This window comes from Strongylocentrotus purpuratus, unplaced genomic scaffold (assembly GCF_000002235.5).
Source record: "Strongylocentrotus purpuratus isolate Spur 01 unplaced genomic scaffold, Spur_5.0 spur5_contig_838, whole genome shotgun sequence".
NCBI lineage: Eukaryota > Metazoa > Echinodermata > Echinoidea > Camarodonta > Strongylocentrotidae > Strongylocentrotus > Strongylocentrotus purpuratus.
In genome coordinates, this window is record NW_022145544.1 from 938,567 (window position 1) to 951,387 (window position 12,821).

General features: G+C 37.1%; 1 protein-coding gene and 1 non-coding gene across 2 annotated transcripts; both read right to left on the minus strand.

Moving 5' to 3' along the window:
• Window positions 1-492: 492 nt before the first annotated feature.
• Window positions 493-602, minus strand: TRNAI-UAU. The gene is made up of 2 exons: window positions 565-602; window positions 493-528 (listed from the first exon to the last, which is right to left on the minus strand). It is a non-coding gene; the product is annotated as a tRNA-Ile (tRNA).
• A 2,650-nt stretch (window positions 603-3,252) lies between these two features.
• On the minus strand, window positions 3,253-9,737 carry LOC581883 (creatine kinase U-type, mitochondrial-like). Its single transcript, XM_030986481.1, has 7 exons — window positions 9,552-9,737; window positions 8,843-9,058; window positions 7,674-7,858; window positions 7,022-7,145; window positions 6,557-6,691; window positions 5,589-5,714; window positions 3,253-3,890 (listed from the first exon to the last, which is right to left on the minus strand). The coding sequence occupies exons 1-7, from the start codon at window positions 9,711-9,713 to the stop codon at window positions 3,789-3,791; spliced, it is 1,050 nt and encodes a 349-aa protein (XP_030842341.1). The 5' UTR covers window positions 9,714-9,737; the 3' UTR covers window positions 3,253-3,788.
• Between the last annotated feature and the right edge of the window lie 3,084 nt (window positions 9,738-12,821).

A 12,821-nucleotide genomic window follows, 5' to 3' on the forward strand; every position in this document is an offset into this window, starting at 1 on the left:
AGATATTCATGTGGAGAGAGAGAGAGAGAGAGAGAGATAGAGAGAGAAAGAGATAGAGAAGTGGGAGAGAGAGAGAGAGAGAGAGAAAGAGATAGAGAAGTGGGGAAGAGAGAGAGAGAGAAATAGAGAGAGAGAGAGAGAGAGAGAAAGAGCGAGAATGGGGAAAAGTTTAAAAGTGGGGTGACATCCAATTGTAAGTTGAGCAGGGCTGAATACAACTCATATTTTGTTATTAAAACATCTAAATATATTTCATAGATTTTTAAATATTAAACAAAAGAAATTCTCAGACCTGCTTAGCTCCACCCTAAAAAATGCTCCAGATCTCATTCATCTTGTAAAATCATGTGTCAATCACTAGTGAGCTAACAAGAGACAGTGTTACGTAGCTTCACCAGAGCTGACCACCTGATTACATTGGACCATACAATACCAACATAGGAGTTGCTATGTCAGATGTTCTGTAGCATCATCAGGAAAAGAAAAACTGATTTCCCCAGGTGAGGCTCGAACTCACAACCTCCGCATGTCTACAGCGTAGCCAGACGGTCGCTGGGTACTGTCTATAAGTACAGCGCGCTAACCAATTGCGCCACTGGGGAAGTTAAAATCATGAGTCGATATGGATAGATTGAGATGTAGAGAGAAGAAAAGGAATGAAATAGATACAAAGAATATAAATAAGAGATATTACTGTGGAGAGAGAGGGGAGAGGGATAGAGAGAGAGAGAGAGAGAGAGAGAGAGAGAGAGAGAGAGAAATGGGGAAAGTTTAAAGGTGGAGTGACATCCAAATATAAGTTGATTCCTGTAGATGTGCAGGGCTGCATACAACTCATACTTTGTTATTCAAAGATCTAAATATATTTCATAGATTTTTAAATATGTAGATACAAATAATTTTCTCAGACCTGCTAAGCTCCACCCTAAAAATAAAGATCCAGATCTCATTCATCCTGTGACATCATCTGTCAATCATTTGTGAGCTAACAAGACACAGTGGTTTGTAGCTTCACCAGAGCTGACCACCTGTTTACATTGGACCATACAATACCAACATAGGAGTTGCTATGTCAGATGTTCTGTAGCATCATCAGGAAAAGAAAAACTGATTTCACCAGGTGAGGCTCGAACTCACAACCTCCGCATGTCTACAGCGTAGCCAGACGGTCGCTGGGTACTGTCTATAAGTACAGCGCGCTAACCAATTGCGCCACTGGGGAAGTTAAAATCATGAGTCGATATGGATAGATTGAGATATAGAAAGTAGAAGAGGAATGAAAAAGAGACAAAGAATATAAAAGAGAGATATTAATGTTGAGAGAGGGAGAGAGGGAGAGAGAGAGAGAGAGAGAGAGAGGAAGAGAGAGAAAGAAGAAGAAGAGGAGGAATGAAAGAGAGACAAAGAATATATATCACACTTACAGATTAAAGAGAGAGAGAGAGAGAAAGAATATATATCACACTTACAGATTAAAGAGAGAGAGAGAGAGAGAGAGAGAAAGAGAATCGGAGAGAGAGAGAGAAAGAAAGAGAGAGAGAGAGAGAGAGAGAGAGAGAGAGGGGGGGCGAGATATGGGGATAAGGTGGGGTGACATCCAAATATAAGTTGATTCCTGTAGATGTGCAGGGCTGCATACAACTCATATTTTCTTTTTGAAAGATCTAGATATATTTCATAAATTTTCAAATATTTATACAAATAATTATCTCAGACCTGCTAATGCTACGGTCACTAAGGTTCGTACGAACGATAATTTCGTACGAATCTCCCTGTTTTTCTATTGTCTTCCCGAATTTCCATTGTCTGAAAATCGTTCGAACGGCGTTCGTAGCAGTTCATGATGGCATTTCAGACCGAGGCTTTAGCTCCACCCCCAAAATAATGCTCCAGATCTCATTCATCTTGTGACATCAACTGTCAATCATTAGTGAGCTAACACGAGACAGTGACATGTAGCTTCACCAGAGCTGACCACCTGTTTACATTGGACCATACAATACCAACATAGGAGTTGCTATGTCAGATGTTCTGTAGCATCTTCAGGAAGAAAAAAACTGCTTTCCCCAGGTGAGACTTGAACTCACAACCTCCGCATGTCTACAGCGTAGCCAAACGGTCGCTGGGTACTGTCTATAAGTATAGCGCGCTAACCAATTGCACCACTGGGGAAGTTGAAAATCATGAGTCGATACAGATAGATTGAGGTAGAGAGAGAAGAAGAGAAATGAAATAGAGATAAAGAATATATACCACGCTTATATAAATTAAAGAGAGATAATAATGTGGAGAGAGAGAGAGAGAGAGTGGGGGGGGGGGGAATTGCGATAGTTTAAAGGTGGGTGATATCCAAATGTAAGTTGATTCCGGGCCCCCCATTTACCATTTATGGTAACTTTGCCATCAATGGTAACTACCATGGTAACCTTGATTCTGATTGGCTGTTGAGCCCTGTTACCATCATGGTAGTTGCCATTGATGGCAAAGTTACCATCAATGGTAAGTTTTATGCAACGTGGCCCTGTTGATGTACAGGGCTCCATACAACTCATACTTTTTTTTTATTCAAACATCTAAAGATATTTCATAGATTTTCAAATATTTTTTACAATAATTTTCTCAGATCTGCTAAGCTCCAACCTTAAAAAAAGTGTTTAAAGATCCCCAGATCTCATTCGTCTTGTGACATCATATGTTACTCATTAGTGAGCTATCAAGAGACAGTGGTATGTAGCTTCACCAGAGCTGACCACCTGTTTACAATATACCATAGTAATAATACCAACATATGAGTTGCTATGTCAGATGTTCTGTAGCATCGTCAGGACAAGAAAGGTAATGTGGAGGTATTGTATAAAAGAATGCATTTCTTTTGTGAGCATGTGCTGAGCTGGGAGAAGTTACATACCACTGTCTCTTGTCCGAAAAATCTTTCGAAAAAATGTGATAAGTGTATCTTAAATTCAAACGAATGAAGAACATTTCAAATTTCACATCACTTCTACTTATACATGGTGTGTGGTGTTCACACCATTCCCAAATATTGAATTTGCCCTGCTTCAGCCCGTTGCTTAAATGATGTCGCGGTGAACCTCATGCGCAGGCTCTGTTGTTCAGAATCATTAATCTGGACGATGAGCGAATATGACATTAGCACTCCGGTACTAAATTGACACATGCAGATGTAGCAGAACATCACAATACGGTGATAAAACAAGTTGAGTATAACACATTTATTCGTATTTTTGTTTCATTGAAATACCTCGACAATAATGTAATACAATAACAAATAATTCACTTTTCTTCATTACTAATTATAAATCCGTGCTCTTTTCCGAGGCAAGTGTCTCATTTTGATTCTTCACGAATTCTCTGTCGTATATTTGCTTATGATGTCGCATTTGATATGAAAAGCGCTAAAAATGTTGCTATGTTAAATGAACACATACTCATCTATAAAGTATGCGCACAATGTTATCAATCATCAGTGTTTTTGTTTTGTTTTGTCTTTCTTTTTGTTTTCATTTACGTTTTTGTTTTCTATTTAGGGTTAAATCCATTTAATAGGCGGAAAAATATGCATGTAAGAAGCAATTCCTCAAGTGCAAGCAAATCTTGTTAAATTTTAAAAGCTTAAGACATAAAAATGTTTATCAGAATTGCTATGAGATTAAATTTGTTCTCGGTGCTTCTATCACTATATACTATACTAAGAACAAACATTATTCATTATTATTGTTTTGGGGTTGGAGTTATACATTTCAACGTTTGTAATAAATTGATATAACTTATTGGGGCAGATATTGGGAGATGTTTCCTTGTCGCTCCAGTTCTTTTTCCATCTTGATCAACAGTGCGACTCCATCCAGGACAGTCTGCACCAGTTGGACCTGAAACAAAGAAAAACAAATTTCCATTATGAATGATATTATCGTCCTTGTGAAAGACAACAGGGGGTGTTTCACAAAAATCCAAAGTTGAACGTAATTCTAAGTTGGACTTAACAATTATGGAAAGCCGTTAGCATCTATGAAAATATTTGTAATAGTTATTTTAAAAGGCATGAAATGTTGATTCTAATCCTTCATGTTTTCTACTATATTATCCAGAAGATGTCATGTTCTTGATGTGTGGAGTTTATAAAAAGTCTAAAATACTTGAATTTTCGCTTTTGTATATACTTTATTTTAAGGATAAAAATGGCTCTTCGTGATCTTTGAGTCCAACTTGGACTTAGGATCTTTGTGAAACACCCCTAGGCGGTGGCGTACGCATGATTTTTTCAAGGGGAGGGTTTTCAAATCGGGCCCAAAATTTCGCAACGACTCAGCCAGCCGCTGAATAAGCAGAGGGGGGGGGGGGGGGGGGGGGGGGGGTCTCGAAATTTGAAAATTTGACATTTTGTCCAGTTGAGGGGGGGGGGTTAAGGTCACCTTTTTAAGGTCACCTATTGGCAATTTTTTTAATTATTATTATTATTATTTTTATTTTTTTATTTATTTAAAAAAATCAAAAGGGGAGGGTTTTCCAAAATATCATACAAAAAACATACACATAAAAAAAAAACTCGAGGGGGGGGGGTTAACCCTAAAACCACCCCCCTGCGTACGCGCCTGCCCCTAGGTGCTACACAGATGTTAAGCCTTACAATGAAAATGGCGGAAATATAAAATATTTTTTGTTTTTAATAAATATCAAGAGATGTCTGTCGATGAGACCTTGGCATTATACATTTCGAGCGTGGTATTTTGGAGCTGCCCTTAATTTAACACGAGGATATCTATGATCACTTAATTCTTCTCATTAGTAAGATGAACCGGAAACTTAATCACGTTCGTTGGAATCGACCCATATACTATACTGAACCAGAATGTGCGTTGAATGTTTATAACATGATGATTTCATAGATTAAGCTGAGTTCTGCATGGTCATGCGATTATATTATGACAGAAACTTTCTGGATGCAGTTGGGCAAAAGTTGGTAATTGTAGTTCATAAAAAATGGTTGACAATTAACTGTTTTTGGAATCATCAGAATGATTGTCACTTGACTCAATTTTGCTGACAATCGCATGCACTATTCAGAGGGACTACACACACATGTAAACATTTGGTCAAAGCATATCAGATTTGTCTCATTTTTTGAATGTGAGGTCATATGAACAACAATCTTATATAGGGACATGTCAACTATGATATTCTTCCAAACTTACATTCTCACAAAGAAGGAGAAAGTTCCCAAATCGATTTTCATCTGGAACTCAATAAAACAAGTTTTTTTTCTTTATGTTTCCTTGGGCAATTAAAAACTAGAATTAGGGCCACTAAGATGTTGAAGAAGAAGGAGAAGAAGAAAAGAAAGAAGAAGAAGAAGAAAGAGAAAAAGAAGAAGGAAGAGAAGAAGAAGAAAGAGAAGAAGAAGAAGACGAAGAAGAAGAAGAAGAAGAAGAAAGAGAAGAAAAAAGAAAAGAAAAAAAGAAAACAAAAAAAGAGAAGGAAGATGAAAAAGAATAATACAAAAAAATTAAATAAACCGGCACCTCGTGACAAAATTCAAAATTGCATTTTCAGATGAAGATTCAAATTACCTCGGATTTGCCCAGTCTGTCGACGTTAGAAATATCAAAGATACCATTGGTTGATTCCGTATCTACTCCACCAGTTCCTCTCTTCTGTAGGCGGAGTCTCTCCAGTATGATCTCAAACCTTGGATCCTGTAAAACATACCAAATTTATTCATAAAATTGGGTCCGTCTTTTTCAAGAGTTTATTCCATTGATATACTTGAGGCCATCACTTCCGAGTTATATACGAGGCCACTGATTTTTTTTTCTTTCCACGGTTTTGTACACGTGACCCGATCAGAGGCCAAGGCCAAGACCACATTAAACCTTCAATTATGACGGTCAGAGATAATCCTTTCAGTGACTGTTTGACATGCAAGGATACAATTTATTTTGCTTTTTTCGCGTTAAAAGGAAATTATTAAAAGCATTGGATTAGAATGCTGTTGAATATTCTGGGCAATATGTGCTGCTAAAAGAGTATTTGTGGGTTCAGTGGAAACGAGCTTAATAGTTCAGATATGATGACCCCACATAGATACATGTCTATATATATTTAAAAAAAAAATTTAAACACCAAAACATTTTTTTTTAAATATAAAAAATATAAAAAAGAAGAAAAAATATCTAGATCTATATCTTCATATCAGCGGATGATGGCGCCATGACGCATTGCCGATCAACTTCAACTTGAGTGGTGAATGTATGACTGCCCAGGAATGACGTAAGTGCTGATTGGTCATTTTAAATGCATGTAGGAATAGTGTGTTTAACAGTAGTGGATGACCATGAAGGAATAAAAAAACATTTAAACAAAAGGGTGCAAACAGTAAAACAGCAAGATGTTTAGATGATATCAGGCTACGTGTGGTTCTTTGTGATGATGAAGATTAGAATGCTTGCTTATGTATGCATGGCATGCAAAGATATTGCCATTACAGGGCAAAATAAGGATTAAAATTATATCAATTTGAAGACGGATTAAGGTATACCTGGCTAAGAAGAGGAATCTTGAGATGGACACCAGCCCGGAGTCCTGTACCGAGGTTTGAAGGACAGGTCAAGATATATCCAAGATGCTCATTCCACATGAACTCATGCTCAGCCTGCTTGATCTTCTTTTCAAACTATTTATGAGAGAGAGAGAGAGAGAGAGAGAGAGAGAGAGTGTGTGTGTGTGTGTGTGTGAGAGAGAGAGAGAGAGAGAGAGAGAGGGAGAGAGAAAGAGAGAGATATGGATAGAGATAAAGAGAGATAAAGAGAGAGAGAGAGGGAGAGAGAGAGAGAAGTTGGATTAATGTCATCATTTAATATGAAATATTTGTGGAACCCAAGGATTCGGCAGGGGTATGTTTAACCTGCAAGATCTACTACTATCTCATTATACAGGTTCATTATATCATAATTATTATTTATCAAGATGGAGAATCAATTAGAATGACACAATAAGTATATACCTCATTTAAACCGCTGCAGAATCTTTGGAAAACTCTGACCATGTTGGCACCTGTCTCCATCGAGATGAGTCGAGCATGGTCCTCTTCGTTCACCCATACAAGGAAGTTCTTCTGATGGTTGTGCCTGTCGTAATACCAATGATAGATTTAAATACAGAACTAAAAACCAAGAACAGAATAACGACGTATTCTCTTCGTATATGAGATGGGGAGCCTATTGAGTCATGTATTGTGACGACCTGATAGATTTCTATTTCATATCTAAAACAAAAACATGCATAGTTTCAGTAAAACGTCGTAATATCAAGGATAGATTTAAATACAAAACTAACCACCAAGAACATAATAACGACGTATTCTGTTCGTATGAGATGGAGAGCCTGGCTATTGATTCATGTATTGTGACGACCTGATAGATTTCTATTTCATATCTAAAACAAAAACATGCATAGTTTCAGTAAAACATCCGACCACAAACAATAGACTTGCAGAACATAATTTCTCATACTTTCATCTGTCAAATACATGTTTGACTTGTACCTTATTCGTGATATAGTTGGAGGCATCTAACTTTGATCTTGCGTGCTTCATCAGTGAATTTTGTATATGAAATTACTGGACGTGGGAGAAAAGTAACAGTAGTAGTATTTACCAGATTCCCCGAGCATCGGGCCAATCTCTGGCCATGCCAGCGCAGGTCAGCAGAGGAGAGACTGGTTTGTCGAAGAGGAAATGGTCATCGATCAGCTTCTGTTGATCCTTCTCAGACATGGTGGTCAAGGAATAATACTTCCCAGCCAAATCCCCCTTGAGGCCGGCGAGAGCTTGGTTTATAATCTAAACGAAATTGAAGTGAATTTAATTTATTTAAGATCAATAGACGCATTGTCTGTTTTTGCTGCGAAAGGATTAGACACAAAGTTTTCATCGTATTTCAAGAATACTGGGAATAAAATATTTCTCATATCATAAGATGGATGTGCTAAATTCAATCTTTCTTCCGCAAAATAATTTATGTTCTATAATGTTTGAGGAAATTTAGTATTTATGACAGTTTATCATTTCGTTTTTGAAATTAACAATTGATATATATATGTATTTGCTTATTTATGATTCATTGTCAGAAAAATACGGATTGTACTTTATATTATTATTGTTATCGAAAAACTGTGTACTGTTACACGAATGCAGAAGAAAATCAAATCAAATCAAATCAAATGATCGCAAAAACAGCAACTTAATTAACACACTTGTTTGTTCACTTTTATTGTCGTTATTAAAAAAAAAAAGCACTTTTGCAAACATCTACTTTGATCATTGTTATCTTCTTATGTTTTTTCTTCCTCCGCTCTTTATATCGGAAATCTGCAGATGAGTCCTGCATGAATTGCATCTCAATTGGTGTCAATGTCAATATCTCACTCTTCAAGCTATTAGCACTGATTTAAAGAACATTCATGGTTGAGAGGAAGAAGAGAGGAAAAGGCACTTTGAATTGTATGGAGGAAGAGTATATAGTTAAAGTGTTCAATAAGCGTACAATATTATTATGTCAAGCAACAAACTGAATACTGCGCAGTAATTTTGCAGAATGGTTACACTATTTTGATGAATACGTTTTTCAGATCTTCCACGATCCATGACTAAAAAAATATTCACTTAAAAATAGGATATGATGACAATGAAAATGTTTCTTCTACAAACCAATATATCTTCGATAAGTTTCAAAGACTCCCTCTTTTACCCATATAACATTCACATTCAAAACAATAGTCATGAGAGTCACGACGGGGGGGGGGGGGGGGGGGGGGGGAGTCCTACCTCTTCAACTTTTCGGCGCTCTGCTCTGCTGCATGCAGGAGGGAGACGGTATCCTCTAATACATCTCCCGGTGCGCACCCGAGACGAGAGGACATAGTTGGGGTCTAGAGTTACGGCTCGGAGATGGTTCTGGTTCAGGTCGGTAGGGTGAATGTTGTCCGGTCCGTAACCGTTATGGCGGTCATGAATGGCAGCGTCAAAGAGCTCCTTGAAAACCTGTCACATTCCAAGGAAACATAAGACATTGATGTATAAACAGAAGGAGGCAGATGGAGAAGCCAGGATAAAAGAAGTCAAGAAGAAGAAGAAGAAGAAGACGAAAAGGTAAAGTAAATGAAGAGAATTGAAAGAGGAATCAAAGGAACAGAAGAAGAAAAGAAAGAAAGAGAAGAAAAAGTAGCGGTGAAAAAAACTCAGATTACTTTCTTTACATTTTATTTCTACTTTCCTTTTTAACTCTGTCAGATTGCAGCGAAAAGGTCATTCATCTTCGTCCCTTACCTTTCCTTCATCCTGCTTCTATTTATCCTCTTTGTCATCCTCAAAATATCTGTCTTTGCGCTTCCCCTCATTAAGAACGATCGACATCTTCATCTGCATCTCCTAATTTAGCATAGTATTGATATCACGATAAAATAATAAAATATAATTTTGTTTCCTTACAAACATCACAACTTACAGCTGCATCATATTTTATTGAGAACATTACCTCGTATGATTCTTCATCCCCTGCTACTATGCCAACGGTCATGATATAAGGATGTCCCGGGTTGTCCACTCCGGTCTGGATGCACTGGTCAAGCGTCCAGCCCGTACTGGTCCTCCTGTCACAGAGCTTGGAGTAGAGTTTGACCGTCAGGTACTTGGCCATGATGTTGTTATGCTTGACCAGGTCCGGATAGCAAGAGATACCGGTAGGGCGTGGCCTGGTCAGCTGGCGGGAACCCCCACAGCATTTAAACTTTCTGTGTGTCCATCAAAACCAATAAACAATATTGTTGAGTGTGAGACTCAAGTTCAAACCCTGATTTAAACTGTCGCTCAACTTTAGATCTCTCTTTCTCTCTCTCTCTTTCTCTTTCTGCCTCTCTGTCTCTGTCTCTCTGTTTCTCTCTCTCTCTCTCTCTCTCTCTGTCTCTTCCTCTATCTCTCTTTCTACAATAAGACTACGCCTGATCTTGATGGAAACTTCAGTGCGAATTCTCTTAAACTCCCAGGTATATCTTCCATACCATAATTATTCATTAAGCAGTTCATTGTTATATTGTTTTATGAGCTATATAACTCATCAGTACATTACCCCTGTTTATAACAATTTATACTTCCAGCACCTTTGCATTTTTGTTAAAGGTACTACATCCCTTTTGCAGCCAACCTCAAATGCTGTAGAACTTTGCAGGAATTATGAATATGTCATGTATGTCCTATCTGTGAAATTTAAACGTTAGCAGTGTCCTCATATTCAAATTATGCAAGAAAACCCGTTTACTTGCTAGACTTCACTCTCAGACAATATTGAGTGTCTGACTGGCTTTTTTTCTTCTTTGGTAATAACATACATGAAAAGAGTTGTAAAGGGTACATGAGCATTTGTCTACATCAATAACCCACTTCTTGTGATGGCCAAGATTAAACTGATTAAATCTTTGCGCAGCATAAAACGTATGACCATTCGGTACAATTGTCTGAAAATCAAGACTATTACTTTTGGGCTCTGTAGCCCTAAAGTCGATTTGACAACTAATAGTCGTTATTTTCCCACTTAAAGACATTTTCAACCCCCAACTTTGTTAGGGAAGTTCTAAAGTAGTATTATCTTTCAAATGCAGTTGGAATTTAACTTTTTCATTTTTTTGGCCTGCAAATGGGACATAGTACCTTTAACGTAATAATTTGTAGAAACAGTAACATACCCATAGTACACTGCACCGACCCCGAACAGAGCTCCCAATGCTAGTGCTGCCACTTTAGGGTTATCCTTAAAAAATTGAAAAGCTTCTTCAATTTGTTTCTCCATTGCGATACTTTGAATGATAAAAAATGTTCTTCCTCAAAAAAATAGTATTCGCCTTGTGATTTGATACTAGCAGCTTTTGTTTTCAACTTGTTCAAGTGATCGTGAGCCAGCGGAGATGTGCTTAATATGCCATTAACACCTGTGATTTGTTTGGCTGCGCGCTACCTACATGATCTTAGAAACGACTGGATTACGTCATCAAAGAAGTAGAAAACACATGCGCAAGAAGTATGCGCGCGGTATATCTTACGTCATTGGTTAAAAGTTGAGCTGCGCGCGTGGTGTACGCACGTACGTAGTAGTGTATTAACAGGACAGTGGTGTATATTAATTTGTGTCGTCTGCAGTAAATTATTTAAAAAATGTGTACCATGCCCGGTAGTGGTACCATAAAAGAAAAAAAATAAAAGAAATAAAAAGAAAAAGAGGAAGAAGAAGGAGAAGGAGAAGTAGAAAAAGAAGAAAATTGGGCAAAAAGAATTTCCGTTTCAGTTTAATAAAATTTGGAGTGGACTATTAGGCTATTACTATTATTATTATTATTATTAAACAAAACAAAAAGAAGAAGAAGAAGAAGAGTTTATATGATTTCCTGGGTACACGGGATAGGCTTCTCAAGATTTTAGCTCAATATTTGACATTACCTCATCAACTCGAGTCTCTAAGAAAAGTAATTAAGGCATCTCTCTGAGCGTCAAACTTGTTGAGGTATAGGCCCTAACCACCAAGGTATCAACAGGCGGAGGACCCCCTTTTCATATCCCCTCCCCCTTTCAAAAAATGGGCGGATATCATAGCACCCCCCCCCCACCACCACCACACACACACGCTTGGGTTTAGTTTGCAATGCTTTAAAATGCCCAATGCTTTTGAATACCCAAACAAATAAATAATCAGGCCTTATTGCTTTCACATGTCATCATGTTTTAAAGGTACTATGTCCCATTTGCAGCCAACATCAAATTCTGTAGAAATTTGCAGGAATTATGAATATGTCAATTCGATTCAATTCAGTTCAATTTAACTTATTCCAATCCATTAACAAAAAGGTAATAAATTGGAAACAGATTGTATATCGAGAACATAATTACATGTAGGATACACAGTACAGTATATAAATTGAACTTTAAACACAAAATCAAAAAGAGAAGTAAAGACAAGAGTAAAAAAATTAACATGTTTACAGCACAGAAATAGATAATAATTCAAATTCAAATTCAAACGTTATTGTCCAATTATTGGAAATTTGTTTCGTTTGCATAATCAATACACAATTACAGATTATAAACATCAATAAGAAACAAATGGAAACAAAATAAAACAATTGATTTGAACATAGACAACAGGAGATGCAATAGCACAAAATGCAGGCCAAAATTTAATTCATTATTGAGACTAAGTTATTAAATGCAATTCATAATTCAGACCAAATGAATATGAAATGGGAAACTGCAAAAGTGTCGATCGAGGCAGTCCCCAGCCTAATAAAATACCTAAATTTGTACTGATAAAGACTTAGAAAATCATAGTGACATTATCGCATAAAAAAATATAAAAGTTATAAAAGGTATAAAAGTTGGGATGGATTAATCATTTTGCAGAGTATGTGAATAAAAAGTCCTTAAGTTACGATTTAAACAAATTAAGAAATGAAATTGTTTTAACATAATGAGGAATTCAAACGTTAGCAGTGTCCTAATATTCAAATTATGCAAGGAAACCCGTTTACTTTCTAGACTTCACAGGCAGACACTATACTGAGTGACCGACTGACTTTTTGTTTTCTTAGGTAATATCATACAGAAAATGAGCTGAAAATGGTACATGAGCATTTGTCTACATCAATATTAGGCTGCTACTACTTTGGACACTAACCCCAACAATCTCTTCATGGAAAAAAAGAAGAAAGAGATGCCTCGAGGGGCAAAATGAGGCCACTCTTCTTTTGTACTAGAAAGTGTA

Coding starts and splice junctions, on each gene's coding strand:
- LOC581883 (XM_030986481.1), bottom strand. CDS start 9,713: ATGGCCAAGTACCTGACGGTCAAACTCTACTCCAAGCTCTGTGACAGG. Junction 9,059..9,551: donor GGGATGAAGAATCATACGAG/GTAATGTTCTCA, acceptor GGAATGTGACAG/GTTTTCAAGGAGCTCTTTGA. Junction 7,146..7,673: donor CCCGATGCTCGGGGAATCTG/GTAAATACTACT, acceptor GTATTACGACAG/GCACAACCATCAGAAGAACT.